Raw genomic sequence first — 27,521 nt, 5'->3', positions numbered from 1 at the left:
TGAGTGGGGTCCTCACCGTGCCGGGCCGTGGGTAGGGCATCTTCCCTGAGAAGGGCATCCACTGGTAGTTGGGGCCCTCCTTGTGGGCAAAGGGCCCGTTGAAGACCATGCGGATGTCAGCCATGGAGTAGACACACACGGCAGAGCCTCGGAACACAGAGCTGCGGGCAGGGCAGGCTGCTGCTGTGGGTGGGGCAGACCCTGGGCCCAGGGCCCCTCCCCGGCCTGCCTTCGCCCACAGCTCCCCACCAGGATGGGGTCCTCCACAAATCACAGCCCCTCAAACTGCCACCCCCCGCCACTGCTGGCCCTGGCCCCAGCCTCACCCCGAGGAGGTGAAGACAGCGTAGATGACTGGGTTCCTCACATCCTGGGTCTGCTGGACAAACACATCCTCTGGGGACAGAGAGAGGGGGCTGGGAGCATACCCCGGCCAGAAGCCCTAGGGCCCTGCCCACTCCGGGGAGGGGGACCACCAAGTTTTCCTGACCACCCATCTGGCCGCCCTCCCCTGCAGTGGCCACTGGGTGCTCACGGAGCTCGTCGAAGTGGGTCTCGATGCCATCCTCGCCTGGCACGGAGCAGACCAGCCTTGCCTTCAGGAACGTGCTCCACTTGTTTACCAGGCAGCAGTGGCCGCCGTCATCATTCTGGGTGGGCAGGTGCTGGGTCAGATCAGCTCGCTCAGCCCCAAGACCCCGCCAAAGCCGGGCTGATAAGAGCCAGGACTGGGCCTGGGGAGGGGGCGGCAAAGGGGCCTCGTACCAGGCAGATCCGCCCGATGCGGGCATACACGGCAGGGCTCTGCGGCGCCTCTGTGGACCGCTCGCGGAAGAAGAAGTAGAGCTTGTCGTCGTTGCGCTCGGCGCTGTCGGGGATGAGCTCGGCGTGGATGAATGAAGGGTCTGCAGGCAGGCAGGGGTCAGCAGGCCGGGACCTCCTCAGACAAGGCTTCTTGCCCAGGTCAAGTGCAGGAACACCCCTGAACCCGGGATAAGAAGCCACCCCTGCCCTAGCCAGTCAAGGGCTCCCAAATTTTCCATGAGTGTTGCCTTATGGTGTCTGTGCTGCACCCCCAACATGCTGCCCACCGGAGCGGTCGCGGGCTGTTCTCACCATTGAGCCACCGAGAGTTGTACTGATCCGTGCGCATGGCCGTCTGCTTGCCAAGGGTGCGGAAGATGGCTGCGTCGGTGCCCATGAAGTCGATGTACACGCCTGCATAGAGCTCCTCGTCTGCAAGTGGGCCAGTGAGTCAGGGGGACGCCCTTGGCCGAGGCCAGTGCCCAGCTCAGGTGACCTCCGGGGCAGGGGCCCGTCTGCCCCTTCAGGTTCTCCCAGGTAGCCGTACCACCAGTGGGGCGCTGGGGACTGTTTTCACAGCTGGTTCTGGGAGGACTGGGATTGGTAGCAGTTGGCTCTGATAAGCAGCCAGAGCCAGTGTCTGTGGTGTGACTGCTCCCACCAGGGCTGATTTCAAGCTGAGTCACGGAGCAGAGTGGGGAAGAGCTGCTCAAACTAGTGGATAGAGTTTCTCACGGATATTCACAGAAGATGTAAATAATCTCAAGAGTATAGATAATAATAAAATGTAGTAAAATAATTAGGAAGTAATGAATTTGGAGTATCTTTACCTTTGTTTTTACAGTAATTTAATTGTAAGCTTACATAATTGACTTTTTAATACTACCTGTGTTTAATAGCTGGCCCACAAAATACCTGAACATTTAACAGAAAACCTGACAAGTGCGCTGGCTCCAGCACACCACTCCAAGGTGCTCCTCTAAGGTTCTCCCAGCAGGCCTTGTCTTCCCCCATCAGACTCCCTGGTCTGGATCCTGCCATCCAGCTAGGGGACCTTCTTAGCAAGATGGGGCAAGATAAAGCCCACCCACTGCCTTTCCCAGGCTTGGAGGTGGCACATTGCCCAGCAGCTGCTGAGAGGCAGACTCCCCGGGCAGCCGGAAAACAGGCCGAGTGCGGGGACCTGGGTCAGCACGGGGCTTCCCCGACCTGGGGGTAGGGGGCCGCAGCTGCTCCTGAGGCCCCAGGCAGGACTCCTTCTCCGAGAACATTCTCCCAACTGCCCCAGACACCTGGCCAGACCAGAAACCAACTCTCCCCGTCGGTCTATGGGCCAGCACCCTCCACTGGTGCTGCCCTGTGGGCCTCTCCTGGTCTCCCAGACGATCTAAGGCACACTCCGGGACCAGCCCTCATAGCAGATCCCACTTGTCTTTTCCAAGGAAGCCTGCAGTCCAGAGGGCTCTGACCTTCGCATGGACCCCAGCGTGGATTTCAGGGTAGAATCTGGCCCCCCGAGCCTGTCCCCGCCCCCCCATCCAAGGGGCTGGATGGAGGCTCATGCCACCTCGTCTCTGCCCGTCAGCTACTGGGGTCTGGTCTGTACCTTCCCCTTGCCAAGTGAGGCCACACTGCAGGGGGCGGGTTTCAGAAAGGGCAATTTCACAGTCTCTTCCCTGAGATAAGTGTTGGGGCCATGCTCCCTGCTCCAGAGGCAGAGGTCACGCTTTTAGGCCACAGAACTGGGGCGGGGTGAGGGCACTCACTGATGAGGGCTGAGGCTGTGTCCAGCTTGGGGTCGTAGGGACACTTGCCCTTCCCTGACTCGAGCTTCTCAGGCTCCAGGTAGAAGATGTAATCCTGTAGGGCAGAGAGGGGCGCAGCATCGTCCAGGCTGTCCCACAGCCAGGGAAGGTGAGGGTCACCAGGCTCCCAGGGTGACAGTGAGCCCCCAGGGGAACCCTGAAGCCACCCTGCTTCCCTCCCCAGATCTCACTGGGTTTTAACTCCATCTGGCCAGGTCTCCCAGGGCATGGCCGTGCTGTGAGTTCCCAGGGAGATGCTTCCTGGTCCAGGTCTCAGATAAGACCTGGGAATCACAGGTCTCAGAGGACTCTGCTTTGGGGACCACGAGACGGGCATGGGGTGGGCTTATGGGGGCTGAAGCCCCTCCATGCCATTGGTTCAGGGAGACTCTGCCCAGGGTCCCCCAACCCCACCCCGGGCCACAGAGGCACACCTCTCTGAGCTGTGGCTGCTGGTCTCAGGCCACAGAGGGGCTGCCAACCTGACCAGGACAGGGGGACTGGCCAAGGGCCTGCAGTCCTGTCCTTTGCCATCAGGTCCCACCAGGCCCGAGGGCTCTGAGGTTATGGTGCCCCACCTGTGGTCCTTGGGACAGACTAATAGAGCGGGGCCTTTTCCCTGCCCCTCAGCAGAGCCCCCAGCCCCACATGTCTCTGTGGGGGGCTGGGAGTTGAGGGGTTTAGCCCGGACCTCGTGGAATTCACAAAGCCCCCCAGGCCTCCCAGCCCATCCTTGCAGGTGCTAGGAGGTAGGCTGGTGAGGGCACTGAGGCCAGAATGAGCTCATGAGCAAGTAAAGCGAAGAAGAGACAAGCAAGAGGCAGGAAGAAGGTGCAGCAGGGGGCAGGGATGGTGATGGGAAGGTGTACACAGGCCTGCTTCCAGTTCCACTCTGCACACACATGGCTTCCTGCACACACACACGGGGCTCACACAATGCTCGGCACGCGTCACAGCCAACACACGGAACCCACTGTTCACACCCTGGGCACACACACACGGAGTCTGAGTGGTCCCACCTTTCAGCACTCCCTGCCACAGACACACCAGCTCAAGTGACCACTTACTCTGTCACTCACCGGCAGCCCCTGCCCCCCTGCCCGCCCCTGCCCAGCCCCGGCCCCCCCCAGCCCCGGCCCCCAGTGGCCCCCAGCCCAGGCTTGTCCCAGGTCAAGTCTAGGAGACACACAGTTCTGTGCCTCCCACCCCGGGCATGGGGGTGTGCAGGACACCTGGGTTATTTAACCCACGACCCAGGGGAGGCCTGGGGCACGGGGCCCTGAGAGCTACGTCAGGCTGAACCCATGTGCCATGCTCCCGCACTGGGTGCTGAGTACGGTGTGGGCCAGAGAGTGCCCTACACTTGCCCACGCGTGTGTTGGTGTGTGCTCACACATGCCTACACACGTGTTCTGAGGGTGGATGAATGGCGTCCCTGGGGCTCCTGTCTTCCCCAGCTGGTGACTTCATGGTTTCCTGTCACACTGAGGCTGACCCGAGTCCAGCTGGGAATGCCTTCAGAGCCCGAGGGCACTGCGGGGGAAGGGGGGGGAGGGGGCACACAGGCAGACGGAAGACCCTGCGGAGGCTGGCCTGGGGTGCGGGTTCCTGGCTGGAAGGCCAGGCCCGGGGTGAGTTCGGTTCTGAGGCAGGACTGCCTGGCAAGGGCCTGGAGGGATGAGGCCCACCTGGCGTGGGGCTGTGGGCGTCGGGTAGAGGGCACCATCGGTGGCTCTGCTGCCTCGGCCTCTGACCACCTGCATCTGGGTCCAGGGCGTGGCCTGAGAAGATGAGGAACACGGGTTAGAGCCAGGGGTGGCAGGGGCTGGGGGAGCGGGCTTGGGCTGCCAGCCTCTCACACCACATGTGCCAGGGACACACAGGCGCACCTGGGCCCCCCCGGCTCACACGTGCACCACCGTGAGGACACGTCCGCACAGCTGGGCCACACCTGCACACACCCATGCCCCTTCGGTCCAGTCGCTCTCACACACACTCTAGAGGTCACACCAGCTCACACGCACGCCCACATGGAAATGGAGGCGGGTAGAAGCAGGCAGGCGGGCGGGCAGAGCTGAGGAAGGGGTAGCTCTCCCCCAGGCCGTGCGGCAGAAGCTGACCCAGGCGTCCAGCCTCCTCACGCTGAGGCGCCCGCCAGGCCCTCTGGCTTGGCTGCAGGGGCACCGTCTATAGGCAAAGCCAAGAGACCTGCTGCCAGGGAGGGAGTGAGCGCTTACTACACGCCAGGTACAGTGCTAAGCGCTCTGAGAGCATCAGCTCACTGCCTCCTCCCCACACCGACCTGTTAGAAAGGCAGTGATGAGCCCTGTTTTCATGTGAGAAAACGGAGGCTCTGAGAGGTGGAAGAAGTCACTCACCCATGGTCACAGGGCCAGGAGGTGGCAGGGCTGGGGCTCAGGCCCGTGCTCCCGTCAGGACCCTTGAAGGCAGCTCCCAGTGGGGGCAGCACCGGGCCCGGGTCGGGGGCTTACCTGGGCGCGGCGGCCGCGGTTTACGTAGGTGCACATGGGGTTGTAAGCGCCGGTGCCACACACGTACAGGTGTGTTCGGTTCCAGGGCTGGATGAGCCTGACGAAGTTCCCGCACTCACCCTGGGGCAGGAGGGAAAGCCAAGGAGGTGCCCAGATGCCTGCCTGGCCCCATGCCTTCCTGGGGTCCCGGTGTGCCCGGCCCTCCCCATTCCGCCCCACCCGTGGATCCCATCACACTCACGTTGCCATCCTTGCCCGAGAGCACACACTCTTCAATGCGCTGTGGGGAGGCTGCCCAGTGGATCTGCCAGAGATGGGGGTCAGAGGGCCTGCCGGCCGGGGTCCCCTACCCTGGGGCCCGCGTCCCCCCTCGTCCCCCCGCCCCACATCTGGCCTGGCCCTTACAATGAGGGGCTCACGGTTGATGTCATGCAGGTCCAGGGACAGCACGTAGTCCTTGCTGCCCACATACATGCGGTCGTGGTCCTCGTCCTTGAACAGGATTCGGTAGTCGGTTGTGTTGAGAAGGAAGTTGAAGAAGTGGGCCGTGCCTGTGGCCTTAAGCTCTGTGGGCGGATGGCAGGGCAGCAGTGAGGGCGCCTGGAGACCAGCCAGCCATTCCCTCTTCGACAGAGGCGGTAGCCCCACCCCAGGGTCATCTTAAACCCTCCGCTTCCCTTGCAGGGCCTACGTGGTAACCTCTTGAGTCCCTGACATTCTCGGAGGAGAAAGTGGGGCAATGGGTGGGCAAGCCAGGGAAGGGGCCACACCCAAAGCTGGGGCACTGATTCATCGGCAGCCCAGCCAGTCTCCAGGTCCCAATGAAAGGGCAGTGGGCACAGGCCAGGGCGCGTGATGACATCAAAGACTCTGCTCAGGTGGGGGTTAATGCTCCCACGCTCAGGGTGAGGCCAGCTTCCCACAGGAGCCTAAAAGGGTTAATGAGCAGGGGGTAGGGGTGGGGGCAGGTGCATCAAGGGAAGCTCGAAGACGCTGTCACAGAGCCAGGGCGCCCTGTCCTCACCCCAGCTGCCAACAAGGAAGGGGGCAAAGTGGGCACACACAAGGTCCCCACCTTATCGGAAGCAGGTTAGCCAGGACACAGAAAAGCCTTGCTGGAAGCAAACTGCCCAACAGACCTTGGGCTTCCCCCAGACCCCATGGGGTTGCTGATGGTGGAACCCTCAGGCCATTTCCTGGAACCAGCCAGGAAGTCCTTCCCAGAAAAGAGGCCCGCCCTCTGGGGCTGCAGCACCCCCAGGGGCTAGAAGCAGCATCCATCTGAGTCCTCAGTTTCCCTTCCATGTGGCCCTCGGACCCACAGGTTGCTGGGGGAAAGCTTCCTTTCTGAGGATGAAACACAGGAGGGAACTTCTCTAGTGATAGGCCAACGACAGACAGAGGACTCCAGGAAAATTGGGAACCTTCCTCCTCTGGGAGAGGGAGTTCCGAGAGGTCCCCGCAGCAGGCCCCTCCTCCACCCACCCCCCAGCTATTTTCAGCTCCACCAGAGAGGAGCGATTGTAACCAGGGTGATGGATATTCACCAGCACGGGAGGCTCGAGACGGTGGCACACAGAACAAACAGTATGTATGTATGCACCCGGCCCCCAGGTATACACACATGAACACATGCACCCGGCCCAGGTATACACAAATGTACATATGGGTCCTATGCCACATGAGGCACCCACCAAGGGAGATCAAACATGTGCAATCTCCCTGCCCCACAGCTGGTGACCCATTTCACAGGTGGGGCAATTGAGGGAGAGGACCTGGAGAGAGGGGAATAGCTGGGATCTGAGGTCCTCAAGGTGGAACCAGCAGGGGGCTCCCTCCCATTAGTCCAGGCTGCCTTCTACTGGGGCAGTTGTCTCCAACTGGCCTGGCTGACCCTGGCCCCCGCCGATGTGCACCCGGGAGCTGAGAAGGGGGCTGGAGAGGCTGAGCCGGAGAGCAGCTCCAAGCAGGAACCCTGGGATGCACCGAGATGGGCGTGTGAGGTGGGCCGGGAGCCAGGGGACTCCCACAGCAGACCCGGAGGCCACGTCCAAGGCCGTGCCCCGCCCAGCCCTGACTACGGCAACAAGAGAATACAGGTGATGACCTTGGCCCACCGCTGGGACGCAGGGACGCCAAGGGATCAAAGGGCCGATCCCTGCCTGGCTTCAGCCTCGTCGGCGGTGCCTCTGAAGTCCTGGGCAGGGCAGCCTGGGCACCTGTCCTGCACCTGTTGTTGGGCCACTCGGAGTCCCCCGCCTGGCCACCCGGCCATCGTGACAACAGGAAAGTAAACACTCCCCCACCCCCAGGGCCAGGAAGTGGCCAGAAAGGAAGTGGGGCTGCCAGCAGAGCCCCCCCAGGCTGGGACAGCCCGCCAGGGGTTATTTATACCCTGGCTGGGGGCATGGCCTTGATGGTGCCCTTACCCATCCTGCTGGGCTAGGGGGCATTTGGGGGGCAATAGGGGGAAGGGAGGTGAGGCTCAAGTGGGCACCTTCAGACACAGGGATCTAAGGTGGGGGGGAACTTCAAATATCTAGCCCCAGGGATGCAACCGGCTATAATCCCTACATCCCTGCCCAGCCCCATGGGCCCCTATAATCCAAATCCTCCCACTCTACAGTGCCAGGACTCCCCAAGTTTTCCAAATCCCCCTCTCAAGTTCAAAGCGCCGTGAGGAGAGAGGAGAGGGCCATTCAGCAGATGAGGAAACACACCTACAGGAGGAGCAGGAGGGCGGCCTTGACCTGACACTCTCCCTCACAACCCTGGGGATGGAGGGAGCCTCTCAGTCATCCCGTATCTATCACGGGCGAAGCCCTTGCTCCATCCAGTTTACAGAGGACAGGCACAGAGCAGGGAGGTGACACATCGGAGCGCGCAGAGCGTGGGATTCCCGCCCAGGTCCGCGGCCTTCTGGACTGAAGCAGGGGCCAGCCCCGGCAGAGCCCATCCTGGTGGTGGTGGTGGGGACTGCCCGCCGGGAGGGCCGGGGCCGGAAGGTGACTCGTCCTCCACTGACAGGGCACATGACTCAGGACCCTCGGGACCCCTCCCAGTGGCCACGGGATATGGCGTCAATGGCTCTGTTGTCACAGGATGTGATGTTTTGGTCACTGTGGAAACAGGCGGGTGTGGGGAACCCCCACAAGGCTGTGTAGGGTAGGGAAGGGGTGGGACAGGGGCTAGGAGTCTTTGACCCTGCCATGGGCTCCTGGCATGGGCTTCAGAAGCCCAGTTGGGGTCACCGAGTGCTCTTTCCTGCATGCCAGATCGTAGTAAAGAATTATAAGGGTCCCTGTGTCAGCTTTGCAGCCCCAGCTCCAAACAGGAAGACTGAGGCCTGGGGGAGAGTGGTGCTCACCTTAGGTCACCAGGCAAGGACTGAAACTGGTACCCTGTCCCCACCTCCCCTCTGCCACAGGGTGAAAGAACAGGGGCTCTTCACTCCTCCGAGAAGCCCAGCTGAAGGCAGGTGGTGGCTGAGTAGCCCTGGGCATCCTGCTCTGACATCTGCAGCATCAGCAGGCCTAGAGCCTAGGGCTGCCAACCCTCCAGTGAGGGGCAGGGATTTGGGCCCAGGGCACCTGTGGGGCCTGAGCAGGCATGGGTGTATGTGGGGGAGCTGACATGGACCCAGGCTGCTCATGTCCTCAGGCCAGTCCCCAGCTCTGATAGCGGGAGGATCACCCCCGCCCCCTACAACCCCAGGACAATACAGATGGAGGGGCTGGGGCACAACCAGCCCGACCCAAGGCTCTGTGGGTGCCAGGGATTCAAGTCTAGATGAGCTCTGATTTTGGGGAGGGAGGGAGGGTGGTGTGCCTTGGTGATGCTCCAGGGACGAGCTCCCCACCCCCAGGCCCTCTTGCATGCTGGGCACAGGTTGGGTGGAGCAACATCCGGGAAGGCTTTTCCCGTCATCGGGAAGGAAGAGCCTTTTCTGGCATCGGCCACCTCATTTCCGCAGCCGTTCCCAGCCTTGACAGTCTCCCATGGCCATTAGACACTTGGGGTCCTGGCCCAGAACGGCCTGGCAAAGGTCCAGGGGCAGAAACTTTCTCAGTGTACAGAAGCCTAATCCTGGGGGGTCTCTGTTTCCTCCTCTCTGGAAAGCACTTGATGCCTCACTTGAAAGGAGGAGGTGGGCGAGGACAGTGCTGAGGGGGCGTGTCTGCAGCCCTCACCCGCAGACCCCGAGTGGGCGGCCCCCGACCCCTGCTGCCCGTCTCTAGGACACCAGGCCTGTCACCAGTGAGGCAGGGGCTGCTGCAAGAGGGGGGTCTTGGAGCAGAGATGGGTACCCCGCCCCCTTGGTTACAGCCCTACAAAGCAGCAGGCCTTGACTGACAGTATCACCTCCGGGGCTGTGCATGGGTACTGCGAGCTGATGGACAGGTCCCAGCAGCCCAGCCCTGACCTCTGACTTCATGTGGGCTGGGGCAGCCCTAATTCCTAAGATGAAGAGAAATGAGGCGGAGGGTGAGGGGCAGGGGTGCACCAGGGTCTCTGTTAGGACTCTATCCTCCGGCCCTTCTGAGGAGGGAAACTGAGGTGGACAAGGAGATGGTAGCAGGAGCAGGAGGGGAAGGGTCCCTCCTGGACACCCTTGTGGGTGCTGGGGAGGGGTGGCCCCCAGCCCCTTCATCACTCCCCCAAGCTGTGAGGGGCCCCAGAGGAAGGCCCAGGGGCTGGGCTGGCCCCCTGGCTCCCGGCCTAATCCTCTTTTAATGAGCGGCCAGCCGGAAGGCCTCAGCCCCTGGCCACAGCCTTGCAAACCTGGAGCTCCAGCCAGGCCGAGCGGGGGGCAGGGCAGCCCTAAAGCCTTTGTAGGCACCTTTCTCCCTGCTCAGCACGCCACCTCCCACATACCTCAATGCCAGGCTCCCAGCATCTCCAGGGACACACCGGGGTGACATGTGCCTTGTGCTAACCCTCTTCTAGGCATGTACCATTTATTCAGGTCCAGGCCCCACATGGGGCTGAGCAGGGGAGGCTGTCACCTTTGATTCAGGGGCTGGGTCTCCCAGCCCCTTCCCTCCACCATCCCTAGGGTTGTTCTAGATGGGAACCCCTAGAAGCCAGACCCAAGAGTTTGCCTGGGGCTTAAGCTGTCTGCTCCCTGGGGGGTGGGGGGGCAGGCTCCAGGTTCCTCCGGCCCCAAGTCCATCAAACTTGGTCCTCTCCAATCCCGTCTCTGCATCCGGCTGTCCAGAGCGGAGACCCACAGGCCTCCCCAGGAGCCTCCAGACTCGCCCCTCTTCCCCTAGGCAGGTGAGCCAGGTCGGTGCCAACAAAACCAATTACAGCAGCTCTCACCCAATTAGCAGCTAATTATGGCCTCGTAGTCCATTCAACATAATTAACATGTAAATGACTCCGCGTGTTTATATTCAATAACGGCTCTGATTGAATTTAATTTAAAAGTCTGAACTGGGGACCCTGTTACCATATTTCACCACTTAGAGCTGCCACTTCCTGGGAATGTCAGCTTCTCTAGGGGAGAGGGACCCAAGGCCAGAGTGGACGGCGGAGCGGCAGGCACTGGGACAGTGGCCCAGCCCTGGAGAGGGTGGAGATGGTTGCAGTCCCTGGCTCCCTGACATGCCTATCCCAGCGATATGGGGAGGTGGTGAGATCAGACCTTGATGGGACCCTCAGGATAGGAAATCCTCTGGAACAAGGGGCCCCTTCTCAAGAGCTACTGTAAACATTGCAGCTGCTCAGTAAACACCAAGCTGGAGCAGCCCAGCTGGGCTAAACTCTGCTGCGGGCTCCCCTCCCATTCTGGGGGCAAAGGGCTGGAGGCTGGGGCCCGGCAGGCCCAGGCATGCTGTTCCCACGCCCGTTCCGCCCCAGCGCCCACCTGCCCCGCCCAGGAGAAGACAGGCTGGGGGCATAGCTCATCCCGACCCAGGAAAAACCAGGTGGGAAGCGGCAGCAAGGTCACTCTCTGGCACACACAGGACAGCAGAGGCTGGTCCCACGCCTCTCCCCGCAAAGGATGTCCAATGACTTTCAACCATTGTGTCCTAGCAGGTAGGGGGCCCTCCATCGAGGTGCCTCCAGCGAACCCTGCCCGCCTGCAGGGCCGCATGGTGCCTGACTGTTCTAGGTCTGGGCTGGTGGCTCCAGCGGCCAGGATATCCTGCCTGGACCTGAACGGTGTGCCTAGGAGGACACCTTTGGCATCCATGGGCCAGGCAAAGTTCAGAGCTCTAGCCCGGCCTGGAAAAGACACAGTGTCAAGGAGGCAGGCTTGAAGGAGCAGGGTAGCCCCCAAGCCTGGGGTGGGAGGAGAGGGCCTGAGCCAGGCAAGCAGCTCACACTGGAATGTGCCCCACGAAGCGGGAAAGGGGTGGGAAGAGGGGGCAGGTCCTGAGGGGAGGGTGGCACCCATCCCCTTCTCAGGTGGCTAGAGCAGATCGGAGCCTCCAGTCCTGCAGGCCTGGGGGCCCACCCCTCCTCCCACATTCCAGACCTGGCCCGGAAGCCCTTCACTCCTTCCTCCACCTCCTCCTCCCCTCTGTGACTGCAAAAGACAACAAACTCTCCATGGCTCATTTACTCTGATAAATCAACCAGACGGACAGGCCAGGATGGGACCAACAGGCTGGTGGGTGTCAAGACCCTCCCTCTGCCCTGGGCCCCGCCCCCATCTCTGCCCTCCTCAGACTCCTGGAGTCCGGCCCTGCAGCCCCATTCACAACACCCACCCAGAGATTCCCAGGGGGTCCCAGACCGTCTTAGCTCCCTCCCCAGTATTCAGGTGGGGAAGCTGAGGCATCATCGCACAGACAGCTGTGTGCTCAGGGTCAGCCCTGGGGCATATGGTGAGGCTGTATCAGGAGTCCAGCAGGACTCAGCTGGTCACCAGTCCAGAAAGGCAGCGAGTACTCCACACAGGCCTGGTGCTGGGACTTGGAGAGTGCTGAGCAAAATGACAGCATGGGCAGCCTTGGGTAGAGGAGCCCAGAGTGCCACTCATTCCATCCCGGATGCCGCAGGAGCCCACGAGGCCCCCACATTCTAGCAGCTGCTCTGCAGTTATAGTGTAAGACGGACAGGAGCCACCCACGCGGGCTGACCAGCAGGTCCACACGGTGGACTCTGCTCCTGGAAGGAAATGAGGGCATCAGCACGGAGCCCTAAATGGGAAGAAACAAGGCTCTTGGCCGGGTGCAGAGACCTGAGAGGAAAGAGCATGTCCGGGTAGGAAGCCAAGCAGGGGTCATGGTGGTGACGAGGAGATGGAGGCAAGAGGGGACAGGGGGGCAGGAAGGAAGGAAGACTGGGGGAAGGGGGCGTGGAGCTAAGGCCTTAAGCCCCAAAGGCCTCCTGGTCCCTGGAGGGGGCTGTTACTGTGGGGCTGTCCCTGCCTTGCAGAGATGCGGCAGACCGGCAATACTTGCCGGCAGCCCCAGTGGGAACAGCACAAGTCAGCCTAGCTGGGCCTCCCCCCGGCCACAGGCCGGCCTCCTGGAACCTAGGCCAGCAGCCACCGCCCAGACCCCATTCTTTGCCGGGTCAGGATCAGTGATCAGGGTCTGGAGCCCAGTAGGCCTCCATCCTCTCCCTGGGGCTGCTCGGCAAGCTGGGGGGGCGGGGGCCTGCAGGCCTGCCAAACTCAGGCACCCACGTGAGCTGGGCTTTGGATTCAGATCGGAGCCTTCTGGCATCCAGGCCTCTGGCAAAGGCCCTCCTGCTATTTCTAAGAAAAATGCAGCAGGAATCTTCTCTGCTTCTCCAAAGCTCCAAGGGCTCTCTCTCTCTCTTGAGGCGGGGCTCAGATTCCCAGGACAGCGCCAGGTCAGGCCAAGCAAACATGCTCTCGGCCCAGTTGTGTAGATGCCCAAGTGAGCAGTCCAGGTCTGGTCCCCGCAAGCACAAGCTGTGGGAGCCAGAAGAGTGCTTGGGGTGGGTCACTACAGTTGATCATGGGCACCATGATCACGGGCACAAACCAGATTGTGGCGCCCATCTCCGGAGAGACCCCCCTCAGGGCATCCCCTCCCCAGATGCACTGTCATTTCCCCAGTATGTATGTGGTGCTTCTGCCATGAAAGAAAGAGCTTAAAAACCAGAGGGAGAAAATGCAAACTCTATATCCTACCACCGAGAGCGAGCCCCATCTCGCATCTTGCCCTTTCCCCAAGTGCTGCACCACACACACCGCCTCTGCTCCTGTTCTTCTAGAGATCTCCCTTCCCCTGCTGGGGATACAGCTTCCTCCAAAATGCCTGTCCAGATGCTCACGGCAGAAGTCCTCCTCCTCCTGACCCGACTCCACCCACAGGGCTCAGGGCGTCTTCTGCAGCCTTTTGCAGACACCGTCTGCTTCACCACAGGGTAGCAATCTACAGGGAAAGGTGAGGGAGTGCAGACTCCTTGGGCACCCCCAGGACTAGCCCTCACCTGTCTGCCAACCTCAGAGTAGCTCCTAGTTTCTGAGACTTCCTTTCACCAGCGCCACAACGGTGTACACAAAGTTAATACTCAAAACACAATGAGGTCAGCATCATTTTTATCCTCATTTTACAGATGAGGCAGCAGGACACAGAGGGACTTCACTGCGTAAGGTCTACCCATGGCCAGGATGCAAGCTGTGCAGCTTGAGACTTCCGGATGCTGCTTCCATGGGACCACTGCCATCCTCACCTTACATGGAGAAATCAGGGGTGGGAAAGCTTAGGCTACCCGTCTGAGATCACAGAGCTGAGAAGGTAGGATGGGGTCTGTCTGCCTTCCGGGCCAGCCCTCTCAACCAGCACAGCATCACCTCTGCATTCTACCAAATGTAAGTGCCCCACTCTGCCTGACCTGGGGGAGGAGCTGGAGGTCTCCCAGTTGTCAGGAGTCAAGTACCCACAGCTCTAGAGACATCCCTCTGGACCCCCCACCACCTCTGGAGGGGTCACGGGGTTGGAGGCACGCACACACAGGTGCAGACAGCCAGGAGCCCACTCTGAGGCTGCTGCCTCCCAAGCCACAGGGTGAAAGATGCCTTTATGGGCCAGGATGAGATTTTTATCTTGGTGGTTTCTCTTTAAATTCTTTACGATTACGAAGCAGCGGGGGCTGCCAAGGAACATGATTTACTCCTTGAGCATGCACCAGCTCCTCACTCCGTGCCAAGAGAATCTGGAGCCAGGGAGGGAGGGGCAGGCGTTGTGCCAGGCACCCAGAGACAAGGCCTGTGCTGCGGAGGCCCAGCCAGCGGCGGTCCCATCTGAAGCTTGGCGGGACCTGGAAGGACCACAGCTGAGGCCCTCGGCCCTGGCCTGGCTGACCCCAGCAGGGCTTCAGGCAGGTTCTCGGCAAGCACAAGGACCTGGCCCGCTCTCTCTGACGGTGATCCGTGGCCAGCTGAGGGGTGGCCAACTGGCCCCCCAGGACCTCCCAACTCCTCAAGTGGCCACTTTGAAGGTCCATCTCAGGAGAGGGAGTAGCTCCCATTTCCAGGAAAACTGAGGTCCCAGATGCAGGGATCTGGGCTCAAGTTCATGCTTTGGGTCTTCCTTCCTCCCTTGTCCAGCTCATCCTGGAATCTTAGCTCTCCCCAGTTTGTGATCGCCAAGTTTCACTGTAATTGTCAACGCCACCTACCCAGCTTTCTGATGCCACCCCTGGCCTCCAAGCTCCTTCTCACCCCTCCCTTTCAATCTCAAGCTCTAAGCCTGCTTGGCTGACCAGGGAGCCCCTAGGCGGCAAGGAAGGGTCCTTAAGTTCCCCAGGCCTGCCCCCACCCCTGCGCAGCCAAGGCAGCTAAGATGAGGCTTGCTAGAGGCACTTCCACTTCAGTCCTATACTCACTCTCCCTTGGGTGAAGTAAACGGACTGTGACCCTTCCTAACCTCCAATCTCCTCATTTCCTAATAAGGAGGCCTGGCGACTCTCGTTCGGCCACACACAAATGATGTAAGTGGTGGCACTGTTCTGGGCCATTACCTCCAAAGACTCAGAGTCTAGGCTGACGTAGGCTGGGGGCTGCTGACCAGCACCCACCTGTTCACCCGCCACCTATAGCATGTCCCTCCCACCGGGCAAGCCAGATACGCCCAGTCTGAGAAGGCTGAACCCCAGGGCTGCTCTGGACGTCGGAGCTCTTTCCTCTCCTGGACTCTGCTTTTCCTTCTCTGAAGGGAGACAGCTTCCCAGGGGACTCTGATCAGTGGAGGGGCTGGGGTGATGGAAAACTGGATTTATTGGAAAGGAGCAAACCCAGATGCTGTTTCTCCAGGGGGAGAGAGCACAGGAAGCCTGCCCAGTGTGAACCCAGCGCTTTCCATGGGAAGTAAACCTGGACAGGCTATGGGCGGCACTGCAGGGTCCTCGAGGCTTAGCCCAAGCTCATGGGAGAGGGCTGGGCCTGCCTCCCCAACCTGCCCCCCAGCCTCAGTCTTGGGACAGGCTCGGACATCAGGCGGAGCCACGTTCCATCTGAGTCTGGCTCCTGAGTGACCCGGGAAAGCCTCTGGGTCTGATTCCTCACAGAAAACCCAGGCAGCCCTCCTCCCTAGGCCTTGGTGGGACTCCTGTTGGTTATCATCATGGGTACCTACTGTTACTCTATTATTTTCATCTTTCCTGACCTCCCCTGGCAAGGTGACCTTCCATCCCATCTCCCGACTCCTGCCTCAGTTTCTCAGTAGCCCGGCTAACTCATGTCATCACAAGACCCCTTTCCCTCTCCAAATACCTCTTGACCTCAAGTCCTGTCCAAAGCCAGCCCAGGCAGGAGCTGTATCTTGTGGGGGTGGCTTCCTGGGAAAAAGTAAACATTCCCTACGCTGAACAAAGGAGCTGGCAGGGCCTTCACACCTCCCTCTGCAGTGGGAGGTGTTACCCCAGGGCTTGGACGGTCTCAGGGTGGGGGAAGGAGGGTATTTTTTCCTCCCAGACCTGACCAGTGACTCTGGGGTTAAGAGGACTCCAGGCCCAGGCAAGGATGGATGGAAGAAAGAAGGTCCTGCTGGCCAGGTCACTAGTTCTAAGCATCCATGAGCACTCAAAGAATGCTTCTCCTGCTCCTGAAAACCTCCCCACTTGACCCTCATTTCCGCATGACCTTGGCTGTGCTGCTGATGGACCAGGACAGGAGATGGGCCATAGGAGTCCTCCTGCTCCAACTGGGCCCCTTCTCCTTACACCCTCTCCAGGCTTTCGGTCCGGCTGGGGCGCCCAGGCTGATGGGCAGGCAGCAAGCCCAAGCCTGGCCCAGTTCCTGCCTTTGTTTCTTTATCTTCCCTGGGCAGCGTGGCCCCCACCCCCCCAAACCCTCACACCAGCACCTCTGGTTTATTAGAGGGTCTGGGCTGACTGGGCTGGAACTAGCGCCTCCCAACTGCCCAAGGAGGGGAGGGGATGTGCCTAGGCCAAATTCCTGAGGCCTGGTAGGCCAGTTGCTTTCATCCATCCACAGATGGAGAAGCTGAGGCATGGAGCCACCACGACCATCAAGGCTCCTAACAGCAGCCCCCTCTGTGCCCCTTGGGTATATGCAGCAGGAGGCAGTCCCCCTAGCCTTAGACACAGCCAGGCCAGGACCCCCAGGCTCCGTAGATGTCGGTCTCCATTCTCACTCCACAAACGCTCAGTGAGGGCCTACCCCTCACCGAGGGCTGCACCATAGTCATGTCCTGGCTAAGACCATCCAACATGACGGGGGAGAAAGGGGCCTGGGGCCTGGTGCACAGTAAGTGCTGGGCTCCCAGGAAGCCTGGGCCAACTGGGTGTCCACTATCTTTTCAGCCACTTTGTCTGGGAGCGCCCCACCCTGTTCACTGCACAGGTCCTGGCTCATGGCAGGGACTCAAGTATCTACTAAACTAAGTGGCATCCACGCATAAAAGTAGGACAGGAGCTCAAGTGGGAGACGGAAAGGTCATTCAGGACAGAGAACCTGCGCGTGCGGAGGCACAGAGGCCCAGGGATGGGGTGGCCCCAGGCAGCCTCCAGCCCCGCCCCAGGCGGCCACAGCAGTCAGCGCCGCAGGCTGGCTGCCAGTGAGCTGGGCTTTTAGTCGGTGCGGGTGTCGGCTTCAGAGCTAATTGAGAGGGAATCGACCTGCCGATGTGAGCGTCAGGCGTCGGCAAGACCAGGACAGCAGGACACCAGGGTTCTATTTCTGGCCTTGCCTCTGCCTCTTGCCTGACCTTGGCCCTACCCTCGCCTGAGCCTCAGTTTCTCTCTCTGGAAAACAGGAACAAAATCTTTTGTCCCTTTGCCCCTGCAAGTCCAAGAAGGTTTAAAAGGAGCGTCTAGAGACCCTCCCTCTGTCTTGTTCCTCCTACTTCCTCTCATGGGTCTCCAAGATGATGACAAATACCCAGAGTGGATGTCTGGGCTCCAGGATTCCAGGGGTCTGGAAAACCAAGTCATCCTCCCAGCCCCTGTTGGTGGGGGTGCTCTATTCTCCCTGCCAGCACCCTTGGTTGGGAAGGGGGTGAGACGGGGATGTGACCCCTTCAATATTTATTAATATGCTCTGAGAACTTCCACCAGGGAATGGTAGCAGTATCAGCAGAATAAATATCTCACCTTCCCAGGCCTAGGAAAGGGGTTGTTTTTGACAACCCAAAGCGATCAACTCTTTTGCTCGTTTCTCAGGCCCTGCGCAGGACTCCTCCCAGGAGCACTCTCAGAAATTCACACCCCACTACCCCCCTCAAGTTGCAGGAGTGATATGGGAGCCAAGAGAGGGGTTCTTCTAGGGGACATGGGAACATGGTGAGGAGGGGCTGGGCCTCATCAAGGCTGAGGAAGGAAAGGCTGGCCCAACTTCTCACCCTAGTAAGTGTACCTGGAAATCTGGTCAGCCAGGGCTGAGTTGGCCCCACCCAGGACAGGCAGCTGAATAAAGTCACTCTGGGTCAGAGGAGGGCCAAGGCTGAAAACTCAGCAGTGACCCCAGGTCCCCCAGGCGTAGTCGCTGTCTCTTTCCTCAGGCCGAGGGTAGACTCTTTAGATCGCGTCTTTGAGTTAGCGGCTAGTGAGTGAGCCACTGGTATGTCTGAGGATGTGGGCCACATGCATTCACCTGCCTAGCTGGTTAGCTGCAAAGGTGATGGAGCTGGACCAGCGTCTCACTCTGCACACCCCAACTCATCATTAAAACCTTCCACTGTGTGTGTGCGTGCTGAGTGGCTTCAGTCGTGTCCGACTCTTTGAGACCCTATGGACTGTAGCCCACCATGCTCCTTGGTCCATGGGATTCTTCAGGCAAGGAAACTGGAGCGGGTTGCCATGCCCTCCTCCAGGGGATCTTCCCAACCCAGGGATCAAACTCACACCTCCTGCGGTTCCTGCATTGCAGGCAGATTCTTTATGGCTGAGCCACCAGGGAAGCCCAAAAACCTTCCGGTGATTTCAGGCAAAATGCTCGCTGGGGATCTCAGGCCTGTCACAACAGCACGTGTTCTCCCTGAACTCACCAGGGGCCCTAGACTCCTCCAGTCACAGCACAAGAGCCCCCTCCCCAATTCCTAGGAGCCCCTCCCACCTGGAGACCCCTAGGATGGTTCCTCAAGCACCCACACCCTCTGGGAGCAGGTCCTGCTCCTCTAGCTTTTGGAGGCCTCAGTGTCTGTCCGATTGTCTGATCAGGCAAGGGCAGGACCAGAGGCAGGGGAGGGCTTCTGCAAGCACAAGCCTGAAAGATGTGACACCTCTGTCTCCCCCAGTTATCACATGGACAGACACCCTGCAGACTCGAGCCCAGAGACCATACGTTCTGGCTCTAGAAGCAGCCCAGACTCAGGACCCTTCTCTAAATGTCTAAGTAGTCCAGTCTCTAGGTTTTCCCAGCAAGTCACTACCTCCCCCACCCCCTACAACACACCCAGTGTGAGCCGTGTGGCTGTACAATTTGTTCTTTCTTGCTCTGAACTCTCCTCTCTCTCCTGTGCAACAGGACAAAATGCTCTGGACAGAGGGGGATGCCGGGGAACTGCAAGGGAGCCTCTTACCTTTATATGAGAGCCGGACCCGGGGCGTGGCTGGGAGGTAGTCCTGGCTGGGGGTGGCTGGCCAGGCCCCAGTGAGCAGTGAAGCCCAGAGGAGGAGACCAGCGACAGGCATTGTGGAAGGGGCCTAGGGCCCAGGGGTCAGGCAGCCGTCTATACACCTGGGAGGAGGAACAAGATGGAAACACATGAGGCAGAGCAAGGTTTCCTGTCCGACCAACGTTTTTTTTTTTTTTTTTCGACCAACGTTTTCTTGTGTAATTCTGCCAAAGGTACCTCAGTTTCCCTATCTGAACAACTAGGGTGATGGGTACCTCTGTGCTCACACCCTCAGCCTGGGGCCATGAATACCGTAACATGAAAATCTCATATACTTTCCTGTCCCTAACAATGGGTCTGAAGACCAAGCAACTGGGTGCTGCCTAGGGTCAACAGGGCTGACAGGGGCCAGTGGACACTCAAACCCTTCCCCAACCACAGCTTCCAGACTTCCGTTCACAGGGCTCAGCTCAAGGAGGTGATCTTACATCCTTCACCAGTTTCCATGCACCTACCCCCCGACCAAATGGGCTGTTCCTTCCTCTCCCACTTCAGGGAATGGGGGAAGAGATGGGTCCAGTCCTGCAGGCTCCAGCCAAATCTCTCCTCTCAGTAAAGGGAAACCTGAACCTGATGATTAGAGTTGGGAGCAGGAGAGAGCGGAGGATGCGTGAGAAACACATAGATGGCCTAGAGAGAGAGACAGCAGCCAGGAAAGGCAAAGAACAGCAGGGTCTACTTCTACTGAAATCACAGCAGGAGGGATCCGGGTCAGACATACAGAAGGACTTCCTGCCAGCGACATTTCCAGCTCTGCCTACAGAGACCAAAGAAGGAGAGCAAGGGTGGCCAGCAGGCCAGGGGCAGGGTCTGAGCCAGCCTCAGTGTCCCCAGCAGAGCTCTGATACAGACCCCCAACAGGCCCGAGTTTCCACACAATGTTTTTCAAATATTGTCTCCCCAGGCAGGCTGGCTGTTGGGTAAACGCAGCCCAGCACCAGTTGTCAGAACATATTGCTCCCTCCCGGCGAAAATCAGCGCCAACTTCCCAGCAACCCCCCACCCAGATGCACTGTGGGTGGGGGCAACAATGACAATGTGAGCCCCACCCCCCAGAACTGCCAGGTCTATTTTCCTTCTCCCATGGGAGACAGGGACCCTAGGTCCATTTCTAGGACCCTGGGGTGGGGAGGGGAGGGTGAGGGGGTATTGTGATCTGCTAATCCCCTGCCCTGGCTGGCATCCACCGAGGCAAGGCTCCACATCAGACTGTCCAGTCCCACTCGACAGACCCCGATGTCCTCCAGGGACCCCCCTCCCCTGAGCCCTGGCCTCTCCTGCCAAGCAAACCACTGGTGACTCCTCGGACAGGAAGTGCAGCTTCAAGCAGCCTGACCCATTCCCCATGCGGTGCTCTCCATGGGCACACCCTCTCCGGGGTGCCTGCGGTACCTCTCAGGTTCCATCAAGACCTCCCATCACAGATGCTAGGGAGGCTGGCTGAGGGAGGGGAGAATCAGAACCAGCCCCGCCCCCTGTCCGCTGGGGCACAAAGCGGGAGCTGACTGAAAGGCAGGCCCTGATGGGGGTGTGTGTGTGTGTGTGATGGGGGGCGTGTGTGTGTGTGGGGGGGGGGTGGTGTGTGCAGCTACCAGCACTCTCGGGTGCACCTGGGAGGCCCCCTCCAACAGTTGTGGAGATACACACATCCAAACTTACATGCCTGCACTAGTCCTTACAGGCATATATATATATGTTTGTTCAAGAACTCGACCTGCTAGTGGGGTGGGGCTCGAGGAAGTGGGGAGATGCTGTTCTAGCTCTCTCGGGGAGGGCTGGATGCAGGCTGAGTCCCTTGGAGAGCTTTGATCCTAGGTATCAAGGGGCTGGGGTGACTCGCCTCCCCTCCTCCCTGTGACCTCATTTCTCCTACATCCATTTTCATGGTGACAAGGTCAGGGTCACCAAGGACAGTGTTGGAGTCCCCCCAAGGAGTTCAGAAACCTGGAGGGCTCTGCTCCACTGGGCCCCTACAGGGACCTCCCACAATGCTTTGGCCTTTTAAAGGGGTGAATGGCGGATGTTCAAAACTGTTGGGGCCACGGACCCAAGTCTAGGCCCCCTCTTTGGCAGCTTGGGAGATGGAGGAGAGGAGGAGAAGGAAGGAGGAGGAGGAAGAGGAGGACAGAGATAGGGATGGGGAAGGCATTTCCATAGTTGCTTCTCCTCTGCCAGCCCCTGGATGCATTCCACTCAGCCCCAGTCCCAGAGCAGCCCCCAGTTGGGTCCAGCCCAGGTGGGTGGACAGAGAAGGAATAGCCACCGCCACCTGGGAGCCCACCAGGAGGAGAGCAGAGAAGGAAGGAAAGAAGGCTGGCGGGAGGGAGCAAGGGAGGGAGGCAGGCGGGAGGGAGGAGGAGAGAGGGAGGAGAGAGGGAGGGACGGAGGAGAGACGTTCGAACAAAGAACCGAGGAGCTGGGGCTGGCAAGGGGTACAGGGAAGGGGCGGCCAGACGAAGGGGTCTGGAGGCACCTGGGGGCGGAGCAGGGGGCTAGGAGGTCAAATTGTCCAGCCTGATCCAGACTTCTTGGGATTGGAGGAGGGGGGGCGGGTAGGGGGGTGGACAGCCTGCCTCGGGGAAGGAAGGTTGGCTGCTGCGAGCTGAGAACTGGATGGAAAGGCTGCGGGGGGGACATGATGGAAAAATTGTTAACAGCACCCCACCCCCCATCTAGCTCCTCCGACACCCCCCTCCAGCAGGCCACAGCTCCTTCCTGACTCCTTGGCCCCCCCCTCCCCCAACACCCTATGGACCAGGAAGCAGAGACACCCCAGCACAGCTGGTGTTGAAAACCCCTCTTTCGTGGTCAGAGTTTCCCAGTCAAGGTCACCTGGGCTTGGCTTCATCTTCCCCCTCAAGGTGTGCCTAGAGCAGCAGGGGGCTGAGGCTGGATTCCCTCCTCTCCCCAACCCCCGCACTTCCGGGCCTGGCTCCTTCAGAACTGAGGGGCAGCAGCGGGGGAAGGCATGCCCAGTGCCCTCACCTTCCAGGACACCTTACCCCAAGGGTCCGGGCACACTCCCTGTGCAGCCTGGGAAAAGGCTCCATCTCCATCCAACCCCCTGGACTGGCATGAGCCTACCAACCTCTGGGTGCAGTTTCTCTATCTCTGCAGTTAGAACAGGGGTTTCTGGGAGACAATCTGGATGAATTGAGGAGGACAAGAACCCCGAATCTCCAGAGCCGACACATTAACGCTTCAGATTCACACCCCACCTCCCCCAGGTGTTCATGGGCTGGTGTTCCTAACACAGTTATCTCAAGAATCAGAAGTTATTTATCCAGGCAGGCCTGCAGTCCTAGCTCCAGCTGAGCCCTCCTGGGCCACCTTGATACTCTCTGGTCCCACCTGTTCTAGGCAAATCCACCAAGCTCCTACTGTCCCCTGCCCACTCCACCACTTGGGCACCAGCCTGGCCAGATTTGGGGGACTTGACTGCAGGCTCTCCCAGCTAGCTCACTACCCACATACAGCAGGGCCCCTAATCCAAGCAAAACGGCCTGCTGGAAGGCAGACACGGATCAGCAGCTGGGGGTCAGGGGGCTGGCACAGGGCTGAGAAAAGCCTTGGGGCTGGCTGTCCTGCCCAGGCTGATCTTGGAGACCCTCCACGAGGGGGTTGCCAGGGTAGCGCTTCCCTTCCAGCGGACGATCCCCAGATTCCGACACTGAGGCAGGGCAGGGGTACCTACTAAGGAAGAGAGCTGCCTGAGGCGTTAGTGGGAGAGCTCGGCTAGGGGATGGGGCATCAGGCCTCCAGTTACAGCAACAAGGAGGCGTATGGAAGCACCCACCCACCCAGAACCTTTCGGAGAAAAAGTTGCTTTGCACACTGGTGACCCCGCAGGCCACATCCTTCACACATCTCCACGTCGCTTCGATGTTGAGGGTCCGGGCAGCCCGGACAGGTACAGCGCCCACTCTAGTCCTGTAGTCTTCGCGTCCGCGTGAAGCCCCCTGCCTCTCCGAGCCCCTCGCCCCAGACACTTCCGCAGAGTTGCAGTGCCGCGGGTCCCAGAGGGATCGCGGGGTGGCCCGGCCGCCTGCCCGCTCCCTCCCGGTTCCCGCCGCACTCACCTCTTCCACGGCGGCGGGGCCTGGGCTCCCGAGTGGCGGCGGCGGCGGCGGCAGCAGAGCGGCTCCCGGTTGGGCCGGTCCGCGCTAGCGGCCCCCCGGGGCCATGGCCCTGCCCGCGCCCTCTCGCCGCTGTGCCTGAGCCGAGGTCGCGCCGCGGCCCCGGCTTAACGAGGTCTGCTGGCTTCGGGCGCGTCAGCAGTCGAGGCCCCGGACCCCATCCCGGGCCATGGAAAGGCTCAGGGGCGCTCGGGGCCGCCTCCCCCCGGGTGGGCTGCGGGCGCCCCCTGGCCGGCGCGCCGAGGGCGCATTCCCCGGCGCGGGGCGCGGGCGACAGCGCGCGCTCGGCTTCGGGGCGCTGCGCTCGGCTTGGCCCACAGGCACTGTGCTCGCCTGGTCTCTGGACTGGGGCCGGGCGGCCGCGCTGGGTTGCGCTCGGGGCTCACCGGGCCGCGGCCGTTCGCTCGCTGGCTCGCTCGCTCTGGTCTCGCGGCCGCCGGCGGGACGGGGCGCTCCGAGCCGCGCGGGGAGCGCCGGCAATTGGCCGCCCGTGGGCGACATTTGCATAGCGCGGCCCCGCCCCGCCCGCCCCGCCCGGCCCCACCCCCAGGGCGGGACCCGCCCGGCCGCCGTCCCGCCCCCGCTCCACCTGTCCGCGGGGTGGGCTCGGTGCTCCCAGGCGGTGGGGCAGCCCGCGCCCGGTAAGGCTAACCTGCACCCCGCGCCCCCGCCCTGGCTTCGCGGGCGGCGCCCCCGCCCCGCCCCGGCTTTGTCTCTCCGTGGATACACCGCGCACACCGCGCCTGGTGTTTACCCGGGCACTCAACTCCCTGGCGGGAAGGGCAGGCGCGCCAGAGAGCAAGAGGCTGCGCTCACCTGCGCACCCCCTGCCGTGTCCGTCCTTCCCACTCGCTGCCCGCCACGCCTGGCCTCGCGTGAGCCCCGCAGCTCAGGACCCAGGACTGCCCGGGCCGCTCAGCAGGTGGCAGTGCAGCCCCTGGGACGGCTGACACTGCTGGACCTGTCCTCCGCCTCCAGCCCAGGCCAGGTCAGCCTTACAGCTCCATCCAACAGCTCTAGGGCTCCCTGCAAGCTCCCCAGCAGCCAGCCCTATGTCAAGCCAGTGGCCCCACGGACCCACCCCTTATATTTCCACATCCCAGAGAAGCCAGATAGGGGTTCCTGAAAGGGACATTTGCTTTCAAATGGATTCCTGATGACCTGAGGGCTCTGCAACTGAGCTGCGGTCCACCTTGACCCCAGGAAGGGACCTTCCACCCAACCTCATGCAATGGCCAAGGCCATGGCCTCATCAGCCAGGACCACAGTCTCAGCCCTGCCCCATGCACTTTGCCAAGGTCCCAGTGGGAATGGGCCTCTTTATCCTATCCCTCTTCCCTCTTCTCCTATTCCCTCCCCTTTCTCCTCTTCTCTTTTCTGTTCTTTCTTTTCCCCTCCGTTTCCCCCTCTTTGTGTGTGTTTAGTCCTGTCCCACTCTTTGTGACCCCATAGACTGTAGCCCATAGCCCACCAGGTTCCTCTGTCCATGAGATTCTCCAGGCAAGAATACTGGAGTAGGTTGCCTTTCCCTTCTCCAGGGGATCTTCCTGACCCAGGGATAGAACCCAGGTCTCCCGCATTGCAGGCAGATTCTTCACCATCTGAGCCACCAGGGAAGCTGTTTTCCCCTCCTTCCTCTCCCCCTATTTTTCCTTGTCTGCTTCCTCCTCACTCTCTTTGCCTTTCTCTCTTCCTCCTCTGCCTTCTCTTCCTGGCTAACCCCCCACCCAAGACATCTCTCACTCTGACCTATTGGCTGGTTGACTGTGAATGTAGGTGGCTAGGGACGTTAGGGATCCTGCTGAGAGTCTCCTGATTCGGACTTAGACTTGGAGTGCTGGCTCACATGCTCCAAGCGGAGACTGGCCACTGGATGTGAGCAAATACCAGCCTGCAGATGCAGTGGCTGCAGTGACAGCACCTGTGTATCTCTTGCCGTCATGCCTCATTTAAAAACACTGTGTCAATCATTCCTCCTCATTTCCCCCTTCTCTGTACGAGGGTCACCCTCGAGGTCACTGCCACTACACCACCATTACCACTGCAGCCTACGCCACCATCACGGCTGAGCGTTTCCAAAGCCATCACTTCCACCACCCTCCCCGAGCTCTCTGGTCACCTCTGTCACCACTACCAGCATGATCATTATCCTGGTCATTAAAGCAGAACTGTGGGGACTGGGCAAAAATGACTCCAGGATACTGGGTTGGGAAGGAAAGAGACTCAGCTGATTTATCCATGGAGCACCTCTCCAACACACACACAGGCCTTTCAGTACATGGAGGCCTTTGGTGGCAGTGGGGTGGGAGGAAGGGGACAGCGGAAGAGAAGAGAGTTAGAGCTGGGCTTGGCTACATATAGTGGAATGATGCCAGTTCTCTTGTAATCACTGTGAGAAGGTTGAATAATCAATAGAAATCAAAACAAATATAGTTGCAGCAGTGAATCCACACTGCACCCTTGTCCTGTTGTATGTCAGGCTGGGATGAGCACTTTGTATCACTATATATGTTATTTTATATATAATATGTATTATTGGGAGGAACATCGTAGCCTGTGGTGATTTTGTCTCCAATTTCAGGGGTCAAAGACCCCTTGAAACCAGCCTGATGCCCGACCAGGAGGCCCTGCATGCCATTCACAATCCCACTGAGAAGCAAGTCCTGCTGTCCCCATTGTACAGCTGAGGAAGAGGAGACCGGGAGAAGTGGAGTGAGGCCTGTAACCACCAGCTGTAGTGTGGGAAAGGCGGCATTTTCTGGAGCTATGGGAAGGCGCCAGGAGGGAAGGGCCAGGCCACGGGGCCCACATGGAGCCAGGGGCCTGCAGACCAGAGCTGGGGGCGGCGGGGGGGGGGCTGGCAATGAGTGCGAGAGCCACACGTGGCACTTAGGGAGTTCAATAAATCTTTATTGAATGAATAAGAGGGCAAATCCCTGTAACACCAGATCCAAGAGGGAACATGAGCCAAGAGGCCAGGAGCCAACTCCCTGTCTGCTACCCAGCTCCTCTGGACTGGCTGCCCCCACCCAACACTCTCACCACCACCGTGAGTCCTTCTTTCTGTCTCAGTGCCACTCAGCTGTGCCAGCTCCACCTGAGAGCCACCCAGGATGCCCCCTGGGGCCACCTGAACAGAGGCCAGGCCAGGCTGACCCCTGCCTGACCTCTGTCCCTCCTTCCTCAGACCCCAGGCATGTTCAGTCCCCATGGCCCACTCTAGGGCTGGTCTGGACATGCAAGGTGGTATGAAGTTCAGAGATGGTTAAGCCAGGTCTGGTTCCCCACCTTGACCGAGCCTCTGGGGTTCCCATCCTGGAGCAGCGCCCTCTCCCTTCCTACATGAGGACAGGCCCTTGGGGTGACATCCTGGCTCTTCAGCCTTGGGCTCGGCTTCCCAGAGCTCCTGAGGTCCCACAGAGCCTGATAGTGAGGGCTACAATTGGGAAAGAATTGGCCCCCTTTGTCCCAGTCGCCACCCACGGGGATAGTGCTGGTAACAGGCAGGAGAGCTTTGAAGGTCTCCCCCCAGACACCCCCAGCCTTCAGCCTGGCCCAGACTTTGTTTCTGGCAGTGCTCATGCCTGTTTAGTTTCCTTCTTGCTCTTCCAGGCTGTGCTGTCGGGGGCTGAAGTGCAGCCCTGGGCCTCCTGCTGCCTGTCTAACCTCTGTCTGCACTATTTGCCTCTATCTGGCCTCCACTGTGGGTAAACTTGAGAGAAAACCTGCCCTCTTGGTCTCTGCATCTGGAAGGCTGGACAAGGCAGGCCTGGGCCTCAGGGACCGGCCATACCCGCTCCACGAAGGTGGCCCACTAAACCAGCACTCTCTCCTCTGGCTGGGTCTCCGGGGAACCTGTTTCCCGGGCCTAGCCGGCTGAGCAAGCTTTGGCCCGCCCAACCCTAGCGTTGCTGGCTCAGGTTTCCCCACTTTCTGGTTTTCTCATCTCCTCTGCCCCAGGCGTTGCCTGCTTTCTGGCCCAGCCCCCACCCGCCCGGAACTGGATCCCAGAGAGGGGGAGTGATGGAAAGGGGGCCCCCAGGAGGGGGTGCAAGGCCGTGCTTGCTGCACCAGGAGGGGGGCAGGCGGTGAGGAGTCACCCACCCACGCCCAGCTCAGCCTTCTCCTGCCCAGCCTGCCCCAGGGGCTGGCTCCAAGCCGATCAAAAGCTGGAACGACCCACCTCCCTGGCTGCTCCCCAAAGCTGCCTCTAGGCCT

General features: G+C 60.3%; 1 protein-coding gene across 4 annotated transcripts in view; it reads right to left on the bottom strand.

Moving 5' to 3' along the window:
* Positions 1–27,521, bottom strand: part of SEMA3F (semaphorin 3F) — a 47,042-nt gene that overhangs the window by 4,925 nt on the left and 14,596 nt on the right. Inside the window, exons 1-12 of one of the 4 annotated variants that reach the window (XM_043442815.1) lie at positions 23,247–23,712; positions 19,072–19,229; positions 5,507–5,667; positions 5,343–5,405; positions 5,102–5,221; positions 4,298–4,390; positions 2,571–2,664; positions 1,117–1,236; positions 766–905; positions 536–650; positions 327–396; positions 17–161 (exon numbers count right to left, since the gene is read on the bottom strand). In XM_043442815.1, the coding sequence (XP_043298750.1) occupies positions 17–161; positions 327–396; positions 536–650; positions 766–905; positions 1,117–1,236; positions 2,571–2,664; positions 4,298–4,390; positions 5,102–5,221; positions 5,343–5,405; positions 5,507–5,667; positions 19,072–19,183 (1,233 nt within the window). In that variant the 5' untranslated portion in view covers positions 19,184–19,229; positions 23,247–23,712. Of the gene's footprint in view, positions 1–16; positions 162–326; positions 397–535; positions 651–765; positions 906–1,116; positions 1,237–2,570; positions 2,665–4,297; positions 4,391–5,101; positions 5,222–5,342; positions 5,406–5,506; positions 5,668–19,071; positions 19,230–19,622; positions 20,395–23,246; positions 23,713–27,521 lie in introns of those variants that run through there. The other 3 variants (XM_043442816.1, XM_043442817.1, XM_043442818.1) reach the window with 3 other exon arrangements.

Source organism: Cervus canadensis, chromosome 22, assembly GCF_019320065.1.
Source record: "Cervus canadensis isolate Bull #8, Minnesota chromosome 22, ASM1932006v1, whole genome shotgun sequence".
NCBI classification, from domain to species: Eukaryota; Metazoa; Chordata; class Mammalia; order Artiodactyla; family Cervidae; genus Cervus; species Cervus canadensis.
This window is presented reverse-complemented; position numbering and strand designations above follow the sequence as displayed.